The sequence below is a fragment of the Psittacula echo genome (genome assembly GCF_963264785.1).
Source record: "Psittacula echo genome assembly, chromosome: 1".
NCBI lineage: Eukaryota > Metazoa > Chordata > Aves > Psittaciformes > Psittacidae > Psittacula > Psittacula echo.
The window spans coordinates 93,702,266-93,723,224 of NC_137735.1; the positions used below are offsets into that span (position 1 = coordinate 93,702,266).

Genomic DNA, 20,959 nt, shown 5'->3' on the forward strand with positions numbered 1-20,959 from the left:
TCTGATTTGTGTGGAAATACAAAACTCAGTTCATCACAATGCAATTCAGGACTGTATGTTGCATGCCAGGAAATACAGTGGTGATGTGAGTACACATTCTGAATCTGTAAAAACAACAAATAAGAAAAATAATCAAGTTCAGAGAGCACAGCATCTCTAGGCTCCAGCTGAGAGTTGGACCTGTTGTTTTGGGTTGAGAAGGTACAACTGCATATTCCTTAGCACATACAAAGAATGACTGATGTTGACTCAGCACTGTTTATGCTCTTATAGTTTATTTAATGATAATTTAGATAGACTGATGAAAGAGTGTGAAGGAATACAAAGCACAGTGAGGTGAAACAAAGTGAGTAGCAGATGCGGAAACGGAACTCCAGCCTTATACTCTGTTGAATCAAAATAGTGGTGATGGAGACGATAGCTCTGCCCACCCTCTCCACCTTAGAAAGAGGAAAAGATGTGATAATGTAGATCTGTCAGCTCACTGAGAACCATTTCTCCTATTTTACCTGGTTATTTTTGTTTGGTTTGTTTTAGTTTTGGGTTTTTTTTTTAATTAGAATGTGACATTTTAGTACTACAGTACTGCAGAAAAGAATGAAATACAGAGTTCAATTAGCAGTGCATTGCTCAGGGAGGAGAAAAAAGAGAGTTGAATTGAGAGCATTGCCTGCTGCAAGGAGTCGGTTTAACTTTCAATGAACTTGTCTGGCTAGGCATAGTTATCTCAGTCTGTGTGCTCTAGGCAGGTTGGTGTTTAGCCAGCAGCCTCAGTAACTAGTTCAGATTCCATCTAGCCCAAGGAAATCTTGCACTCAACAGCATTAATGCACAGACAAGTGCACGCTTTCAGTGATTAACTCCCTGCAGGGAGGGAATATGAATGCTCACATGACAAAATGGTCACCAGAGACACTCAGGCTGATCCCATATGAAAAGACAGGCTTTGGTGTCAGCTGAGCAGCAGTGTATGCCCTAAATTTTTGTTACTTCTATACTATCTGGATAATTTTACATCTGAAGTATTCTGTTGGGGAAAATCACAGTATTTCTTTGTATTTTTGTATAATTGCCTGCAAAAACTATGAACACTGAGATTGTAATTTGCAGGTAACACGTATTTTTAAGAATCTTATGACTGCATGGGATAAATACATAAAATAGCATTTTTTAGTGGTTCCACATTTAACTAGTCAGGAAAATAATCACATAGACTTGTAGTGTTAGCAAGAGAACACCAAGCTAGCAAGTCTAAATATTAGAGTATGGGTTATTATTACCTGTATGGGTTTCTTATTTCTAAAATAGTTCTTTCCTTTCTGAAAAGTAAGCTGCTACTTACAAATGCAGAGTTTTTTCTTGAAGTGTATTTTAAAGGAAGGATTAGTTAATAATACCACATGTGAATCCTCTTGCAGTCAGTTTTCAAATGCAACAACAGTAGCATTATGCCAATGAATATCTAACTATGCTAATTTATTATAAATGTACTTATAAACAGAGGAAAACATTAGCAGTCTTCACAAGATACTTTAGCACAGGATTCTTTTTGTGTGAGAACCGTGCCCTTTGCAAACTTAAGTGTTGGTTTGTTTGTTTTTTAATGTTTGTGGCAGGGTTTCACCATCAGATGCTGACTCCACCGCAAGTGAACAATCCAGCGGGAGGGAGACAGGAGAAGAAACTGCAAGACCATCAACTGTTGCAAACGAGGGCAAACCACGCAGAGCAGTGAAGAAGGGTTTGTTACTCTATTTTTCTCTTGAAGAATTACTCTGGTGCTGTAACTTTTCTAAATTCATCTTTGGCTGTTAATTTTTCTGGTTTATGTCATGGAAAATTTTCTTCCTCTCCTTTTTGGTTCAGTTTCTTCTGTTGAAACTGAAGATCTACACATTCCTTCCATTCCAGCAAGCTTTTGAAATGAATGGCTTAGCAGGAACAAATCTTCCCTCCTTTCTGTCCCACATGCCTCCCGGCAAACCTCTTTCCATTTAGGCCTAATTGTGGTTCTCCTGGTGGCAATCTTGCAGGCAGTTACTTGGGCGGTAGAGGTCACAGCAGGATTTGGTACAGCAAGGATATATGTAATGGCAGCTTTCAGAAAAGTGAGATTAAAAAGGAGACCAGAGAGGTAAAAGTTTTACAAATAAGTTCTAATTCAGGCATCAAATGCCTTCATGATTGTGCTTTAGAAAGATGAAGATCCAGTGCCAATACATTAATAACAATGAGTTTGTTTTATTTTTGTAAATAACCATCTTGCTTCCAGTTCAAGTGCCACCATTTGTCATGGATGTACCTAAGATATATTTCTTTCCTCACTGAAAAGTTGATAAAACACTTCAAACCCACTTCCACTTTTTAATAAAAGCATTCTTTTAAATTATTTTCCGGTTAAAAAGTATGTGGTTAACTGTGCCTGCACAAAAAAAATAAGTGTTTTTTATGAGAGCCTTTTGGGTTTAGATGGTTTGCTTCTTGCTTAAAGTTTTAGTTACCAGATCTTTACCTTAAATCACAATAGTCTTCAAAGAGAAAATTTTGGTACTGAATATCTGGTAAAGGAGTTTATGATACCCCATCTGTTCTTAATTCACATGGCCTTGATGGCAGCAGAAACTGAGAAGAAGAAACTACTGACCACAGCGTGGGCAGTCTTTTTGGTATACTGAGTGTTTTTCCACACACTCTGAAATACCAGCTGAGATGTACCGATGACTATGGAGGAATGCAGCGCAGGTGAAACTCAGATCATAGCAGGCAATCTTCATTTTTTGCTTATGTTGAAGAAATTTGATGTAAGATAGCTCATACAACCTGCTACCTCTTGGGTGGCTAAACAGCAAGTTAAATAATACATGTTTCTTAAACTTTCATAATATGGACTATTCCTGGAACAGCCAGGGCTGTGGAGGAGGCTTTCCTCTGCAACGAACATGTAAGGAAACAAAGCATAGGATCTGCTGATGTGCCTAGGAAGTTATATTTCCCAATAATTCAGCAGACAGTGTATGCTATATGTACTTTACACAATTTACAAAGATACTGTATTGATACTATATATATATTTTAAGTGCATTAGGTTTGCTCTCAGGACCAGGAATCATGTCCAAGTAAATGTATAGGAAAAGAATTATGCTATGACAAAGCTCACCTCAGGATGGTTTAGGAGTTGCACCAACCTATCTGACTTCAATTCTGTTGGCCTGATTTAGTGTTATCCCATTTCTTCTTTCATGGGAAATCCATTTTCCATCTGGCTTAAAACTTTATATAGGGTTTAACATTTCCTTTTGTATAGAAGTATTAGGTATTGCTGCATATCAATTATCTGGCAAAGGCAGCAAGCATGTTGTGTAAAATGTGTCTTTTTTACCTTTCATGTCCTTACTGGATCAGATACGCTATTTTTTCAGCATTTGGTGCCTTTAGCTTTGGTAATCATAGGGACTATTTTTAGCATTCAAAATTGGAGGCACTGTCTGCAGAGAGCTCTCTGTTAAATGGCAGATTCAGCTCCCTTTTTGTGCAGCTGAGGTTTGGCAGTTTGATCCAAGTTCATGCATTTCATTCACAAGTAAATGCAATCATTTTACTGCTGTGTTTGTTCCAGTTGCCATTCCAGCTGAATTATTTGTAATAATTATTGTGTTGTCTCTTCTTTTTCCTTTATGTTGTCAGGAGCAAACAGAGTGGGTAAGTAACCAGAGCTCATAGTTGAGTACAGATATGAATAGAGGTGCTGGGGTAGCTACAATTATATATTAAGGATGGAAGGATTTGTCTTCTGAGTCTAAAAAAAACCAAAATTGCTTTCCAGCTATTGAAGTATAAAAAATTCTCAGTAACACAAATTATAGTCATCCAATTTAGGCACATTTTTTCCAATTTTCCTCCCAGTCCTTTCAAATTATTGAGGAAAACTTCAAAAGAAGCAAAACTGAGGCAGCTGTTGGTCCTGAAACTAGCTTTATATAAACAAGTTAGAGATACAGTTAGTGTCTTTACTGGAAATCCAAGACAAACACAGGCTACCTGCAAAAAGCCATGAGTATTTTCTCATGAACTAGTGTTTTTCTGATCAGGATTGGCTGATTTTCTAACCATAGCAAAGGTGGGGCAGGAGAAAGCTGACAATGTCTTTAATAATGCATACCATATCTAGTAATAAATTAAAGACCCTGTCCTCTGATAGCAGTTTCCGTCTTACAGTAGTACAGAAGGATGGATATAAGGCTGGCTATGATTCTTTCCATTGTTGCATTTGTACAAGTGCCTAATGAAAGTCATGATGTACTGGGATACAGAGAAACTGAAATTTATCAGAAACTGCATACTCTGACAAGATTCAAATACCACTGGAACAGTGAAAGATTCTCATTGACTACCTGATTTTGTATTAGGCTTTATGCACTGTGGTTGCTGTGTCCTTTGTTTTTATTTCAAGAGGGTGCAGGAAGCAATAGCCTTTCCTTATCTCCAGCTGTATTGCTTTTCATACAAAATCATAGCTTCCTGCAGAGCAATTAATTTTCTTGATAATTCAATTAGTAGTTTCAACCCAGGGAAGAGTGATGAACACTGATCCTGACATGTGACCTATACGGACTAGTTGTTTAAATGTGTTCTGTCCAGTATTTGGACAGAACACGTCTTCATTATTTTTTAGGCTCAACTGTCTAGTCTGAGATCAAAATTTAATTCATATAGTGCTATCTGACTGCTTTATAAGGAAGATTTTCTAACCATGGACAATAGCATAAGAACCTTGCAATAAGAGACCTTTCTTTTTCACTGTGTCAGAACTTCATGTGTTCAGTTAGAAATCATTTCTCCTTTTGTTGTATGTGTACAGAACTGTGCAGTTCACGAATTTCATACTTTACTAGAATTCCATTTTAGTTTATACTTACAGACACATTCAGTGTATGCACACAGATTGGATCTACAGGTCAGATGCAGCTTATGGGGGTTTTTGTGTGGGTGCATCTTTCCTGCAAAAGAGGGTAACATATGATGCTACGGTAGACCGATAGCAAATTTTGGGATGGGACTTCTGGACAGTTTTACAAAATGAGTTTAAAAACCGTTCCAGCTAAGAGGCCTCTGCCAAGCACTTATTTATGTGCACAAAAAGAAAGGTTATGGATGAAATTATAAAGATTTAGGCTGAATGCTCAGTGTAATTTAATATATTGCACCTTGCCAATGAAGTAATATGAAAATAACCTTAAAATTTTATGTTGGAGGTCACTGAGTTTTGAGAACTGCTGTTAGACTGGAAAGGCTGGAAAGAATGACTGATGCATGGGGAAAACGGGAAAGATGGATGCAGAAGTTCAGACTTCCATTGCACTATAGGATTGCTCTGAGGGATTCACACTAACTACTTATTATATCTTGTGCCCCTCACTGTGAGAGTCAGTGCTTGTATGCTTCACAAAATATATGAAGATGGGGCTGTGAAGATGAGAAATGGTAAGGTTCATATAAATAGCTACAGAAGAGAGAAGGATATATTTCATTTAGGCTGTGTCTTGCAGAACGTTTGTGGGACAGAGATCTTGAATGAAACTGTTTACCTTCTTTTTAAGGACACGTACAGGAAAGTCACATTTATAAATGATGCATACATTTATAAATGTGCACATTTGAAATGCATTAATCAAATTTGAGAAGTATGAAAAATAAAAATTTTGCTTAGCTTGTGGCCAGATTGCTTTCCTGCCCAAAAGCAGTGTGCTGTGAATGTAATGAACTGTACCATGCCTTCTCTCTCCCACTCCCTTTTTGTGCTAGAAGGAAGCAAAGGAATAAGTCATCTACAGTGATCTTCTGCAGACTCTTCTTCTGAACCCTGTACTTCATTACTAGCACAGGTCACAAATTGATCAGAGCAGTGGCTGTTTTCCTTCTTGTCTGTTGGAGTTGGATCAGGTTCATCAACAATTAATCTGTATCAGAATCAAATCAGATTCTCCTGATTTAAATCTGAGAACCACAGTCCATTATTAGAAGTCTGTGCTATGAACTATGTCCCTCTACACTCTTGTATTCCTCCATATGAAGAGTCACAAATCTTAATCTCTTATTGCTTGTATTTCATGGTGAAAAGCAGTTTAATAAGTTGTGGCATTACCATGTGGAAAAGACAAAAGATTATTTTGCAAGTCTTCTGTAGTTTTTGCAAGCCTAATCCACATAATGGTTCCTGTTGTAGGCCTATCTCTAGAAAACATACAGACAAACTGAAAATCTTAATGTGCTTAACTGCAAACAGCAGGGGTGATCCTTGATCCTACAGATTTCAAGTCATGATGGAGATGACCATTTTCTGTTGAAGCAATTAACTCTTGGCAGAACTAGGGCCACAACTTTCACTTGTATTGGTTTCCATAACGTCTTCTGCTGGTTGTATTGGAGTTGATTTAACCTCTTCAACAAATTACAGCATGGCAATATTTGTGCATCTTGCTCATTACTATAACAGTTTATCCTGTCATAGAGAAGAAAACTGCTTTAAAGGCTTTAATTGGTAAAATGTCTGCAAAATTCTTTGTGTTTTGTGTCAGTTTCTAATGGTATTTTTGTTTAGTTCATATATCACTCCTCCTGTCACTCAAGAAGTGCATTTTGCAGTGAGATATCTGTCATTGCTCTTTGAGCCTCCATTTGAGGAATTTGCATCTCCTTAAGTACCGATAAGAGGAAACATTAGCAGTATGTACTTGAACAGCTTTTTATAGAGGAAAGTAGATTGAGATTTTGGTGGTTTGCAAATGCCAAGAGCTTGATTTACAGAAATGAAGAATGACAGCTCCCCTTCTGGAAATATAATGGAAAAATGTTTATCATTTGCAAACCACTGGGTAAACTTGTTGTGCATTAAATGTGAATCAGCTGGAAGGCCTATAGGGCAAATTAAACACAGATGGAAAACATGGCATAGTCTTGTAGCATCTGTAGAGCTTAATGTTTGACTGAGATAACCCTGGCAGCATTCCTTTACTCTGTATTTGTTCTGGTGATTTAGGACCTCCTCAGACCAGCAGTGGAAATGAGCAGCACTCATCAGCCTCTATCTTTGAACATGTGGATAGGATGTCGCGTTCCTCAGATGCCAGCAGACGGGTCCCAAGCAAGATCCAGCTGATTGCTATGCAGCCGATGGCAGCACCTCCGGTTCAGAACTCGGTGCTTTCTGATCGAGTAGCAGAGACCAACAAAATTAATAAAGAGGTATTTTTGCCATGCTTTGGATGTTTGTGGAGGACTGTATGCCCAGCCAAGTGGGAAGTGAAAAGTACCCTGTTTCTTCTTATCAGGAGTTCCTAAAGAGTTGAGTTTTGGCAAGTTACAGGAATAATCCTGTTTCAGTCCAGAGAGGTAATCTGACCTGTTTTTAAGAGATACCTAAGTCAAAACTTAAACACAGAGAGAGGAGCAAATTTAATGGTCAGGATACCTTGTGTTGCCATCCTTTTGCTAGTCAGCAGGACATGACTTACAAGAATTGTGTTAATTAATGTGTGAGTATTGGAGCATCTTCCTCACCTTGGTTTTCATTCTACACTATTCTTCTGACTTCTCAGCAACTCAGGATGTGGGTGTGCAAACAAGTTATCTTCATATTCTGGGGTGTGAATTTGCAGCACATGCACTGCTTCCAACTTCTGATGTGTTTATCTGACAGTAAATACACAGAAACTTCCTGCTTTCTCTGAGGCTCATGTTACCGTCAGCAGAATATGAGTATGCCTTGGGCATTAAGAGAGACGGTAATTTGCTGTGAAACCATGTCGTACCCTGCCTGGCAGTACCTTGTACTGGGTGTAAGATGGCATCTTCTCATAATTCAGAGTGGAAGATTTACTGAAACCTTTAACTTCTCTGTGCTAAGAAGTTTCTGAGTACCTTACAGAAGAAAGGTAAATGTGTATATTTAGTATACACAGGCAAGGGGAGCTACAAAACAGAAATCCAGTATATGGGCAGAAGACATATAGTTCTAATTATAAATGTAAACAGTAAATCTGGCTTGTGTCCTTTTCATAATATTTCAGGATTTTCATGAGGGAATACACGAAACTCAAATTTTACTTGGTTTTTAATTTGCTGGTGCAGATGTGTTCAGAAACTAGTCCAGCACAGGCAGAGCAGTTGTTGCTACCTGATCTGGTGCCCAAGTGTTTTCCGTTGATAAGATTTCAGTGAGTGTTGGGCCAGTGCTGCTGTTATGATAGCTTTCCCCACATGATGACATACTCCTCAGGGAATTTAAAAAGAAGGGGTAGAGAGTCACGAAAACTCAGCCTGCAAGATGTAGAGCTGGTAACGCTTGTTCACCTAGGGATCTGGACCCTTGTATTGCTGCTACATTTCTGCATAGCTTATGGTGGCCTGTCATGCTCAGCAGAAGCACTGAGTTATGAGCTCAGCTCTTTTAAGTTCTTGCTGCTTACATGATGAAGGTCATTAAAGGGAATGGGTGACAGATTTTAACACTATTGATCAAATGTATCTCTTTCTGACAAGCAAATGTAGATACAGCTTTTACAGATCTTTTCAGAGCAGTATCACTTCCGGCAGACAGCAGGAGTTTTTTGTGTTTTGTTAACAAACTGCCACCTCTTTCTAACTACACCTGCTGTTCTGACAATCATATTGTGTTTAATAGTACATCTCCCTAGGGAGACAGTGAAAATACTGCAAAATGTCCAAGAAAGAAAGTGTTTGCAAGTTATGTGACTTGCTTTAATCCCTTAAAGATCTGGGGGAGAGAGGGGAAGGAGGAAGGTAGGGGCAGCCAAGGATCTGAGGGAAAGAGGTTTACGGAAGAGCAGCAAAAAGTTCTGTTGCAAAAACCACTCTTTCCCTGCCCCCTTCCTTCTTTAAGATACAAACAGCCCTGAGACATAAGTCTGAGATTGAGCACCACCGCAATAAGATTCGTCTTCGCGCCAAGCGCAAAGGGCACTATGAATTTCCAGTGGTGGATGACGTGGTGGTGGTGGACTCCAAAGAACAGCACAGAATATATCGCAAGGCACAGATGCAGATTGACAAGATCTTGGACCCTGGAGGCAGTGTGCCTACTGTCTTCATAGAGCCAAGGAAGAGGTAGGCATTTCAAAGATGGGAAAAAGTTTGAGTTGTTTTAAACAGTATTTGTTTCAGTATATGCCAGTATTTTTGTTTTCATGTTATTCTTTTACAAGTTCTCAACAGTGAATTCTCAATAAATAAACCCAAATGTATGAAAACTGTCTTAAAACAATTTAGCATTTGCTTTGCCGTTTGTTTGAATAATTCTTTCGTGATGTAGGGGGGATCAAGATTTCAGTATAAGTAGTAAAAAAAGATACATGGAAAATGTAAACTTGCAAGAAATAATATTTTTATAAAGGGGGGAAAAGACAATAGAATCATGGTTTGGGTGGAATGGTTTGGGTTGGAAGAGACCTTAAAGGTCATCCAACCTCCCTGCCACAGGCAGGGACACCTTCCGCTAGATCAGGTTGCTCAAAGCCCCGTCCAACCTGGCCTTGAACACTGCCAGGGATGGGGCAGCCACAGCTTCTCTGGGCGCTCTGTGCCAGTGCCTCACCACCTTCATAGTGAAGAATTTCTTCCTAATACCTAACTTAAGTCTCGCCTCTTTCAGTTTGAAGCCATCATCCCTTGTCCTGTCACTACCTGCCCTTGTAAAAAGTTCCTCTCCAGATTTCTTGTAGGCCCCCTTTAGGTACTAGAAGCTACTGAGCCTTCTCTTCTCCAGGCTGAACAAGCCCAACTTTCAGCCTAACTTTCATAGGAGAGGTGCTTCAGCCCTCTCTTGAACAGCTTAAAAAGCTTGAAGATTCTGAATTTAATGGCAAACTCACAAATCAAAGAGATAACCTTTCATGTATTCCCTCTGGGTAAAGAGTGTCACTGAGCTGCCTCCCTGGCCTCTTCAGAGAAAGTCTTCCCTGAGCTCTGTTTATAAATACTGACACTTTGTTCCCAGAGCACTGGTACCCTGTAGCTGCTTCTGCACTGATAGAAAGTACCTTTTCTCTAGCTACATGGGTTCCATAGCTTGTATGCCTAGTAGGGTTAAACCCAACAATGCCAAGCACAGACCTCTGTTGGCAAATCTTTATGGTCTGTTCTGCTACTGCAGATGTGTTGACATTGGTCTGAAAGATCTGGAGAAGCACTGGGGGAAGGCTGGAGCACAGACAACTTTGAAAGATAAATGTAGAAGGGAGGTGACAATGGAGAGAGTTTGAAGGAGGAATAAGACAGTTTGGAGAGCTGCCAATGAGAGAAAGGCAGGAGTCAGATTCAAGGCTACCTAATGGGGGTGGCACGAAAAAATGGGAAAGGGAAGAGAAACAAGGCTGAGGCAAGCATGACTTGGAGGGAATGGGCAGAGGATTGTAGCCTTGAGTGGGACACAAAGAAAAATTGCAAAAAGAAATGTGATCACGGTTGTCTTGTTTTTCTGTTCTTTCTCTCTGCTTTTTGTTTTCCTCCTGTGAAGTTCTCGTGCAAAACGTTCTCCCAAGCAGCGCCGGCGACATCAGATAAATGGGAGTCCAATTGATGCAGAAAAGGACAGGTTAATCACAACTGACAGTGATGGGACATACAAAAGGCCTCCAGGAGTCAATAATTCTGCATATATTGTATGTATGTCTCTTGAATGACAGGAGTGTTCTGATAATTATAATTACAGTTGTGACATTGGGAGGTTTTTTGCTTTCTGACTATGGTCTATATGGTTAGTTTCAGTCCTATGTAGTTAGCATGTAAATCAAAGTGAAACAGGGATTTCACTGGCAGTTTGTCAGTTTTAAGCAGTAAAATTCTGCCAAGTATTCCTTGATATTAAAGAGGCCAAGAACCAAAATCTTGTTTTCATTAATATCACTGTATTATGCATATGAAAAGTGTGCTTGGCATGTTCTGCAATATCTTGAACATAGTTTCACTCTAGTCCAATTTGCTGGATGTTATATATTCATGTGTTACAGAAAATTTCTTCCTTTGGTCTCGCAGAGTAGAAGACTCAGCTCCTTTCATGAGAAATATTCTCATCTTTCAAATATGGGAATTAATTATTAATGAAAGAGAAACATGTCTTTGTACTACAGTAACTTGAAACAATTCTATGCAATGTCTTGAAAATCAATTTTGCTTCCTGTCTAAAAAAAAACAAAGACACTGGAGAATGCTTCTGTTCAATCATATCCATGTCACAAACTGTATTTAGGCATCTTTAACCACTTCTAAGCAGACTTTACTAAGCCTTTTGCTAATATTGGAAACCCCTGGACAGTTTTCATCTTGAAAGATGGTTTATTAATTTTTAAGAATTTCACTATTAGCTGCATATGCAGTCAGGTGACTACAATGTCTATTTCTGCAGTTTCCCTCTGCCTTCAAACATGACTGTAATGATTTTAATGTTATGCTGCAGCAGAATGAATTATCATCTGAAGCTGTTTAATTAAGACATGTCACACAGAAAACCCAGCCCCTGTGGCATCTGTAGCGAGAAAGTACTTGGAATGCTAAGTTCCTGATAAAGTAGAGGCTTTTGCATCTTAATGACTGATTTTGCAGTCAGCATGCAGTGGTAAGAATGAGCTTTGATAATAAGTCTGTTGCTGCAGAGATTTAATTTCCTGTTACTGATGAACAATAAGCCTGTGTGGTAAGATCCCATGTAGTAATTGCAATGCATGCCTCACGTATTGCTGCTGTGAAGTACTTGTATGAATCCCATTCAGGTGATGCACCCAAATTCAAGTTCCATGCAGGTAACCACTTAATTGCATAACAGTTCCATTTGTGTGGTTTTCTGGGAGGTAATAATGCCGGTTTAATATTACTGCTGACATGGTCAGTTGTAAGCTAAAGACTGAATTAATTTCTTGGAACTGCAAAAGCTGCAGACAAGTCAGAGATGTAGACAGAGCTGATTGTCTTTTTTCTGGGTGGGGTAGACGCTTTCTACATGACTTCATTATGTGCTTGCAAGCCACAAGATATTTCTGTTATAGCTGAGTAACTCCTGCAAAAAGCTCTGCTGCCTTGTCTGAGATCAGAGTCTCACAGATGACAGTGAATGAAGTATTTACACAGTTAGCATTATGTATGTGCAGGCGTATGTGCATGTAGAAGTGGGGAGGATAAAGGGCAAGTTTTGTCCAGCGCTGGCACTTGTACCATTTATCTGATTGTGGTTTTGGCAAAGAAAATGTTGCTCAGACTTAAGGCCCACAGGGGCTTGGAAGCTGGCTGATTAGATCTTCTCTGTGGCTGCCCTTCACCACCTTCTGTTTTCTCCAGTCTGACCCAGACTTGCCTCCTGAACCTCAGACATCATCTTCAGCTGATGTGGGGAAGTTCCCCGGCTTGCCTTCCCACCCAGTCTCCCAGTACATCCCACCACAGCCATCCATTGAAGAGGCTCGGCAAACCATGCACTCGCTGCTGGATGATGCTTTTGCGCTGGTGGCTCCCAGCAGCCAAGCAGCCAATGCCGCTGCCATCGCACCACCCGGGGTCTCTGCAGGACAGCCGGTAAACAACACTCCTGCTCGAGCAGGGAGGGAAACCACATGTACCCAGTGGGGATCACCTTATGGTCCAACTCAGGCAGTAAACAACCCATTTAATGTGAGTGATGCAAGTTAAAAGGCTTTTCTGAGCAGGTAGCTCACACCAGTTGAGCCGTGGTCACTGTTATTGTGCACTTGCCATCAGGACTTATCATGAATGTGGAACAGTTTCTGGACCAGGAGAATTCAGAAATGACCATCAGAAGATGGTGAACTTGCTTTTTAAGCAATACATTTAGGTCCTTTTCCCTTTATCCATTCCAACCACAAGACAAGATAGGAGTTCTCCTACTTTAGGATAACTTTTCTGTTCTTCTCGGTTATAATCTTCTTTCACAGAGCAGTCTTGTTATGCCCAAGAGTAAAACTTTATTTTTTTTAAATGCATGTGCTAGTTCATATTTTGACAATGAAAAGAGAATGTATTGAGCTTAGGTCATATTTTTCAGCAGGGTATTCAAAAGCTTTCAGGATAGGGAAGCAGTATTTCTGTGTATGATTTTTTTGCATTTTATGGAGCACTGAGACACATGGATAATCTTTTAGGTCATCTCGAGTTCTATGACAGTTCAGTACAAGGTTCATAATGCCATTGGACTGTTCAGTCCGAGTCCCATGGTCTCTGCTGCGGTCTGATGCTGGTTGAGGTATAAAGAGATTTCCAAATACAAAGCTTGGTTTTCTGGAAGTTTTAAGCTAAGCAGACTTTGGAGAAGCCCTTGATCTTCTGCAGGTGAGAGAAAGTATTTCTGAAAGGTTCTTAAGTTAAGCCTCTGATGAGACAGAAGAAACTGCTAACCACTGTAGGAGCAATTCGCAGATCTTCTTGTGCTTCTGGGTTTGTAAAACCAAGCTCTTAATGGTGCCATCAAGTCACACACACAGACCCAGTGATCTCTGCCATTCATCACATAGAAGACTTAACAGTGGACTTCCCAGGGTATGCATTTTTATTTTAATTTGGGTTTTTTTGTTCTTCTCACAGAGATATGTGGAATTTGGAATGACTCCGCCAACAGCACCAGGTCTCCTACCAAGGTAGCTTTTCACTGATAGAATTATCATTTAGTATTTTTCTTGCAATTCTTCAAGAGTTCTTACTGGCACTGCTATATTATTATGCAAAGTACTGTATAAATGGGAAGTAACAGGAGTCCAGATCCAGCCTGTGTAATTTATTTATGTAGCATGAATGATACATATATGCTGTGTGGAATCCCAGCCTCCATGTGAAAGAAATATGTTTCTAGCCCCTTGGCTATAGAGATATCCTTCCAAATACTGTATAAACCACTGAGTTTCAGCTTTTAGAGTGTCTGAAACAGTTACTCAGATGCATGTCATTCTCCCAATATTCTTGCTTTCATCTTGTTTCTGTAGCCTCGGGGCAATGCTCACTCTCAAAAGCTTTCACATGGCTAACAGATTCATTATATTTTTAGCCAAGTTGAGAACAAATTTCAGAGCATGGTGACCCTCCCACAGAAAACCTGCCCTGCAGGGCTATTATTATAAAATCAGGGGGAAAGAGCAAATATTCCATCTTATCCTGGTCTTGCTGTGGGAGAATCATGTTAAAGAGAAGAAAACAGTTGTTCAGGTGACTGTCAATTCCACATTTGGTGTCTGTGTTTGAACTACACATGAGGTTGGACTCTGGAGTTATGGTACCCACTGTGATCAGACTTGTCCCACCCTCTCCGAACTGCTGCAACTCACCCAGGTGGTAAAATAGTGGCCTCAAGCTGCTCTCCCATTACCTTCTTACAGCTCTCCGTGTGAGATGAAATCCCACTGGTATCCGTATCATTCATTAGATTTCCCCTAAAGTCTCTTCACTGCCTTGGAAACTCGATGGTAAAATGGTTACTAAGAACTTTCCTTTACCCATTCTTTTGCGACCTGATTTTTGAAAGGGACAACTAGAAAAGGAAGAGTCTGTAAGCACATTTTCTTACTTAGGTCTTGGCTGAAGGTGACAGTTTCAGTGTGAGTGGAGCATACGTGAAATGGCATACAGTATGACATGCAGTGTATTTCTTGTAATTTAAGTTACCTTGAAGATTGAGCTTTGGAACTGCCAACACAAAGCATAACCGATTGTTTGTCAGTGAGAATTTTCTCTTTGTTGGCCTGTTATGCATTCAGGGACAATGTGATAAATTAATCATGGAAGTGCTGTAACCCATGTTAATACAGCTGAGCAAGATAGTGTCTTTGCGATACATTTTTTGCTCAAAAGTTTATCAACATTTGTCATAGGCACTTTGGCTTTCTGTAAATTACAAATGAATGGCATCATTATTAATAGTTCAGATGCTTCCTTTTCCAGTGCTGGCAGATTAAGCTAACAATGTGCAAGGTTGTTGACTTTAACAGGAAGAATTCCTTTAAAATTTCGTCAAAATAGAAGGCTTCCTAGAGCTTGGCCAATAGAAAACAAGCGGAGAGTTGTCATGCTTGTGGAGTGAGGGTTATGCTCAAATTCAGAAGATAATGATAAATTGATAGAAACAGTGCACCAATTAGAGGAAGGAAAAATAACCTGAGGCCAGTATGATTAGGTGGCATGTATCAATGTCATAGTCCATTGGCTTAAATATCCAATGCATGGAATAATAATTGTGTGACTGTACTGTTCCCTTCTCTGTACAAACACAGCGTCTTTAATGAAGTGAAACCAGCCTGGGTAGAAAAAAAAGTGAATGTGAAAGACCTAGGTCACATAACAGCTAGGCAAACATGAAGGCACAATGAACAGCTTTTGCCAGAAAATGAACATTGCATCATGCAACAGAGATAGAGATACCTAGCTATAGTGGATTAGTGGTGTAAAATTGATTTTTGGGGTAGTATCTCCCCACTTAAATAACTGGAGATTAATTTTACTTTTTTTTTAATGTGCAAAGATGAAAGCTATGTCTCAGTCTGGAAATAGGAGCACTAGAAAGCCTGTACGATACAGATCCAGAGATGTATCCCATTTTTATACTCTTGTGTTGATCTCTGATACTAAAGAGTAGCTATATCTATTATAAAGAAGATGGAGAAGAAAGGGTGATGGGTTATTAAATATGCACCTCTCAAGTACAAATCCATCAGCAGTAAAGGATATACTTCCTTTCTTCTGAAAAACTGGCACAAAACCAGTACATTTGCAGGAATGTTGAGAAAATATTTTCTTTAGACAACATCAAAAAATTAATAACACTTTATCAGCCATAACGTTCCAGCTCAGCACTGCAGTCATAAAGGGCCAGATGATCACATCCTTTACTGGTTACAGTGATTAACTAAGGCAGAATTGTTAAACATTACTTACCCATTCAAGCATTTATTTTAACTAGCTTCTGAGTCTGGTTGGAAATGGTTTCCTTTAGGTTTGCTGAATGGACAGGTGAGATTGCATGCAAGGGAGCCAGGGAAACTTTGGCACTTCCACAATAGGATTGTTGCAGCTTGAACCCCTTACACCACCTCCATTTAATACTGTATGCCAAGTAGCTAGTACTTTAATTTACAATTGCTTGTCTATTCTTTATTATGCTCTTATTTGGCTTTATTAGGCTATTTATTATTATGTCAACTTTCTATGCTATCTGGCTGTCATACAAAGGTAGGTAGTTTTCCAAATGAAGCACAAATCAAGAACAGTTTGAATTAGGTGCAGTCACGGGATTTTCCTGTGAAACGAAAGGGTGTAAAACTGAGTTCTTGAGGAATGGGATAGGCTGCAGTCCGTAGTCTAGAAGGGGTTAGATGCTAATGCAGTAAATGGCGTAGAAAACTCATCCCTAGTCCTAACCGTGTGTAATTTCATGTGCCTGACTTAGTGTGTTTGTCTCACTTTGTTTACTTTACTTTTACTTTTTATCAGTGAGAGGCTCCTGCAGAAAACGATATAGTGAACCTAATATTTTGCTTTGAATACCTCTTGAGGAGCGTGTCTATCTTTGATCATACTCTGGAATCTCAGAGAGACTAACCTGTAACCTAAGCACCTGAAGTTTGAGCATCCACACCTCCACCATATCAACAGGAATCAATAATTCTTGAAAACTCAGCTGCCATCAGTCTCCTAAAATATAATTTCTCCATGCCAGTGTTAAGATATATGTTAATAGGAGACATAAGAAAAGCAGCTTTTCCATCTCCTGCTCTACTCCTGTTCTGAGGACAGATTATAGGGTTCCTTTTACAAGTTCCATTACCTTGGCACAATTTATGAAGTGAGATTGGTGATTGTTTATGTCTCCCAGTTTGTGTGCCCGGAAACTCTTGAGTGAGAGTCATTTTTGTTGCTGAGGTAAGCAGCTACATCACTACTGAAGTCCAGATTTTTCTGATTTTCTTTTTCATTGAAGATACTTTTTTCTCCAAGGAGAAAACAACATCTGTGGGCTTTTCTCTGCATTGAGGTTACTGTAGCATGTGAAAAACACGTGTGTGAAATTTTGTGAAGAGTTTATAACTCTTACTGTAGTGCAGTGCAGATCATGAAGGAGGAATATATTCCTCAGATGTAATTATTTTCTTCAACATTTAAGATTAAAATGTACGTGAAAGGGCATCATAAACAGCCATTGTATGAGGTACACCTGCACTACTGTTTCCGATTAGGGAATTCACTTATTGTAATCTTGAGTCCTTACTTTTCCACAGGCAGAACTTTGGGCCAGGTTTTCTTCAACCTGCGGAATTAATGCACCCAGACCAGCAGCCACCTGAGGTTCAATATTCCTCCAGAGGGATATACACAGAGGAAATGCCATCAGTGGCACGGCCACGACCAGTTGGAAGCACTGCAGGTACATTTCACTTAAGCTGAATATGCTCTAAAATAACTGATCATTTTCTGTACCTACTCTTACACTGAGGTTACCATTATGACGTCAGTCTCCTTCAGCTGCTACACTTGAAATGTGATTCTTGTCTTCAGTGCCAGAAAAAAAGTGATCATAAAGTGATCATAAAGTGCAGTTAACTTTACATCCATAGGACCTTGCAAAAACAGGCAGTGCTTTGCCACCTTTTTAGTATCTCACAGGCATTGGTTATCACGCAGCATATTTTCAAAAAACCCCTTTCTCTAACAATGGAAAATTACTTTATAGTTTTAGACCATACAATGTGTGCTACCTTTCTACTGCCAACTATTTTATTGTACTAAATGAGCTAACTAATGCATCCCGAATCAGCCTGCTAAATAGCAAATCTTTCTAATACTTCTCTGCATCTCTATTTCTAATTTCTCTTCCTAGAAACATGCATAAAAGCAGGATCTTTTGGGTTCTTACGGTATTATCTATTGCTGCTCTCCTGTATAAAGTCTTCCCTTCCCTGATTTGGTTGAGATAATTTATGTAGCACTCATCAGTGCTATCATGAATAAGATTCTAATGTCACATGGCAATTAAGCAGCGAACACTGATTCTAAGAATAATAGATTCCATTCTTATGCAAATGCCACAGTTAATTTTCTCCCAGAGAAATGTTTTCTTCCTGGGGAGTTGGAAAAGACTGAAAATACAATCATATACTCCTGTCAGAGGCCTAGTTTTGATAGCTGCTATCCTCTCCCTGTAAATGGTGAATGAATGAGAATGACAGGGATGTAGTGACTGCTACAGTTTAATGATTATTGTGTTATTGTCCTATTCACACTATTCTCTAAATGTTCATGTATATTCTGCTTGAAAGTTTGGAGGCAATTCAGTTGATTAGTTCCTGTCCTTCAGCGTAATTATGTGCAAATATCAAACTTCTCAAATACTGGGGTTTTTTTGAGAGGAAAATATGGAAGTGACCTAAATGTCCATCTGTTGTTTTTGTCTTTTCCTCCCTTTTTGTACATATGTACAGAGTTTTCTCTTATGTATCTGTGGGTTTATTAAATGTGTTTCATTTCTAATGAATAATAAAATACTTTAATAATAATAATAATAATAATAAAATAAGTTGTGTTCCCCTGTGGGAGGAAATTTAGGAAAAAGGAAAGCTGGCATGTTGTTACATCTCTTGCAATTAATGGTGGTGGCTGTCCTTGCATGTGTTTGAAAACATCAGGAGGGGAGGGAAGGGAAGGGAAAAGAAAGGAGGAGGTTAGCTTTCAGGCTGAAAGGAGATACAGTGTGTTCTGACCTTCTCATTAGTCAACGACAGCATCGTTTAATATTTAACCACAAAGCAAAGCTGAAAGAACCATACTCATATAGTCATGTGTTTTATTTTCCTCAGAGATGGAATAGAGAGCAGTCTGGAGAGTTAAGGTCTTGCCAGTGTGATGCAAATAAGGTGTACTACAGGAGCAAATGTCTTCTCTTTGCTGCTAAGTAATTTACATGAAAGTATTGCCAGGGCTTTCAGTAAACACTGTTTGGAAAGGGCTGGCATATTTTTGGAGTGAAGTGTCATCCATGTCTGAGATGCATGTATCTCAACCTCTTCTTTCCGTGCAGTGGCAATGGAAAGCATCACACTCAAATGAACTGCACAAAATGCACATAACTTTTCCTTCTTTATTCTGCACTGAAGCCTTCTTTCTGCTGATTTTTTTATTAATTGCACAGAAACAGAGCTCAAATTTCTTCTTGTTTCCTGCTTCCAACAAAGTTTTATGTTGTCATTTGTCTGCCCTACAAACTTTACTGTGTATAAAGATGAAAAAACAATATTTGCTTTTAAGGTTCTCAGATACAGCACCTCACTCAGGTGGGAATTGCTAGCAGGATCGGAGGTCAACAAGTGGAGATCCCCTCAGGCAGAGCAGGGCATGGCCAGCCGGGGGGGCCAGGGTGGCCCCAGTACCGTGGAGAGGATGAATATGCTAGGCGAGATGCAGTGAGTACTGTGTTACACATTTGCATAGTTTCCAAAGTAGTGATGATATGTTCGGGTATATTATTTTCCTGCATTACTGTTTGGAACTTTTTCCCCCTGGAATACTTTCAGTTTGCTTCTCTGACATTCTTTGCTTTGCTCTTCAAACCCTTGTTAGCTCTTCTAACTTTTGCTTGCTGTCACCTTTGCTGCTCTCTAACTGCTTTCTCTCACTTTACCCTAACCTGTTTATTTTTTTTCTCACTTGAGGCCTTCACCCATTAATTGCAGTTCACCCAGTTCTGCTTCTGAGCTCCAGCAGAGGTGGATACTGCTTTCCATTTTCTTCTTTGAAATATGCCACTGTATTTTGAGACCATTGTAAGTAGAAAAGTTAAATTAAATTGTCCCAGACTACTGTCCTACTTTGTATTGGTATAGTTCTTTTGTCTTACGTATCAATGCGCAACAGCAGGAGTCAGGGCAATGGAATAAGGTACATACTTGCACATAACAGTAGGAGGTGCTTCTAAACAAGTTATTTTCCAAGCCCCGGTGAGCAGGATGTGGTAAATTAATATGTACTCATTTACCAGTGCTGCTTAGGCAGTCATCGTGATTTCATGGTCTTGGCAGTGGTGCTTCTAGAAGTTGATATTTCTGATTCAACCAGATATGTGAGGTTGAAGATAGTACATGGCCTTTCCAGGAAGGATACAGCTGCCTGCTACCAGTCCATGTTTGAGTACTTGCATTCTGAAGCAGACCGGCCTGTGACAGCTTTATTGAAGTGCTCTTGAGAGCAGCAACTTCATGCTTCTTCTTCTGGTCCTTTGCTCAAGCTATCATTCTGGTTTCTTCCTTGAGGGAGGAAGGAAGGGAGGATCTCCTCCTTTTGCACACTTAAGGCAGTGTGTGTTCACACTACTTGAAGTTGCTTTGCAGTACTGCGTGATCTCAAAATGGCTTTGCAGAGAAAAAATGCCACAGGATAGGCCTGCTGTTTAGATTTTGGTGTAGCTGAGCTGCCACTACTCCAGATAAGCTTGAGAGGAGCAGCATTAAAGCTTTTGAGAACTTGGCACACAGGAGACAAACTCTACTGATGCTATTCAGAAACTTTAACTGCCAAAGCTGGAAGACGTATTTGCCCGATTTAACTTGCTATCTGTGCTTGGAACTGTGATATTTGACTGTAAGATCATAATTTCAGTTTACATCTAGAAGAGCGCTTGCATGAGAGATCTTAGTGTCTCTCCTGTTCCATTTTCAGAGGCATCTCTAGGTTACCATTCATTGCCCCTTATAATTTGTCTGTCTTATCTGAAAATTACACTGCTTTTCTAGATCTGTGGGCCTTTTCCTTCTGTCCCCCAAATGCATGTTCAGCTGTTACTTTCTTAATATTTTATTATATGAATTGCAAACGTTACTGAAAATTCAATTATGGACCCATTATCTAAGATGTTATGCCATCTGTTGGGTTTGACGTGTTACCTGCACAACTTGAAAAGATTCATGGC

The 20,959-nt window shown here is 39.5% G+C and overlaps 1 protein-coding gene across 1 annotated transcript in view; it reads left to right on the forward strand.

The window, feature by feature from the left end:
• The window catches only part of KIAA1549, a gene marked incomplete at both ends in the record, with an annotated part of 143,489 nt that overhangs the window by 118,725 nt on the left and 3,805 nt on the right, over positions 1 to 20,959 (forward strand). Inside the window, 8 exons of the mRNA XM_080631181.1 lie at positions 1,617 to 1,741; positions 7,037 to 7,242; positions 8,900 to 9,123; positions 10,532 to 10,676; positions 12,346 to 12,675; positions 13,603 to 13,655; positions 17,280 to 17,425; positions 19,303 to 19,457. Of these exons, the coding sequence (XP_080487307.1) occupies positions 1,617 to 1,741; positions 7,037 to 7,242; positions 8,900 to 9,123; positions 10,532 to 10,676; positions 12,346 to 12,675; positions 13,603 to 13,655; positions 17,280 to 17,425; positions 19,303 to 19,457 (1,384 nt within the window). The remainder of the gene's footprint in view (positions 1 to 1,616; positions 1,742 to 7,036; positions 7,243 to 8,899; positions 9,124 to 10,531; positions 10,677 to 12,345; positions 12,676 to 13,602; positions 13,656 to 17,279; positions 17,426 to 19,302; positions 19,458 to 20,959) is intronic.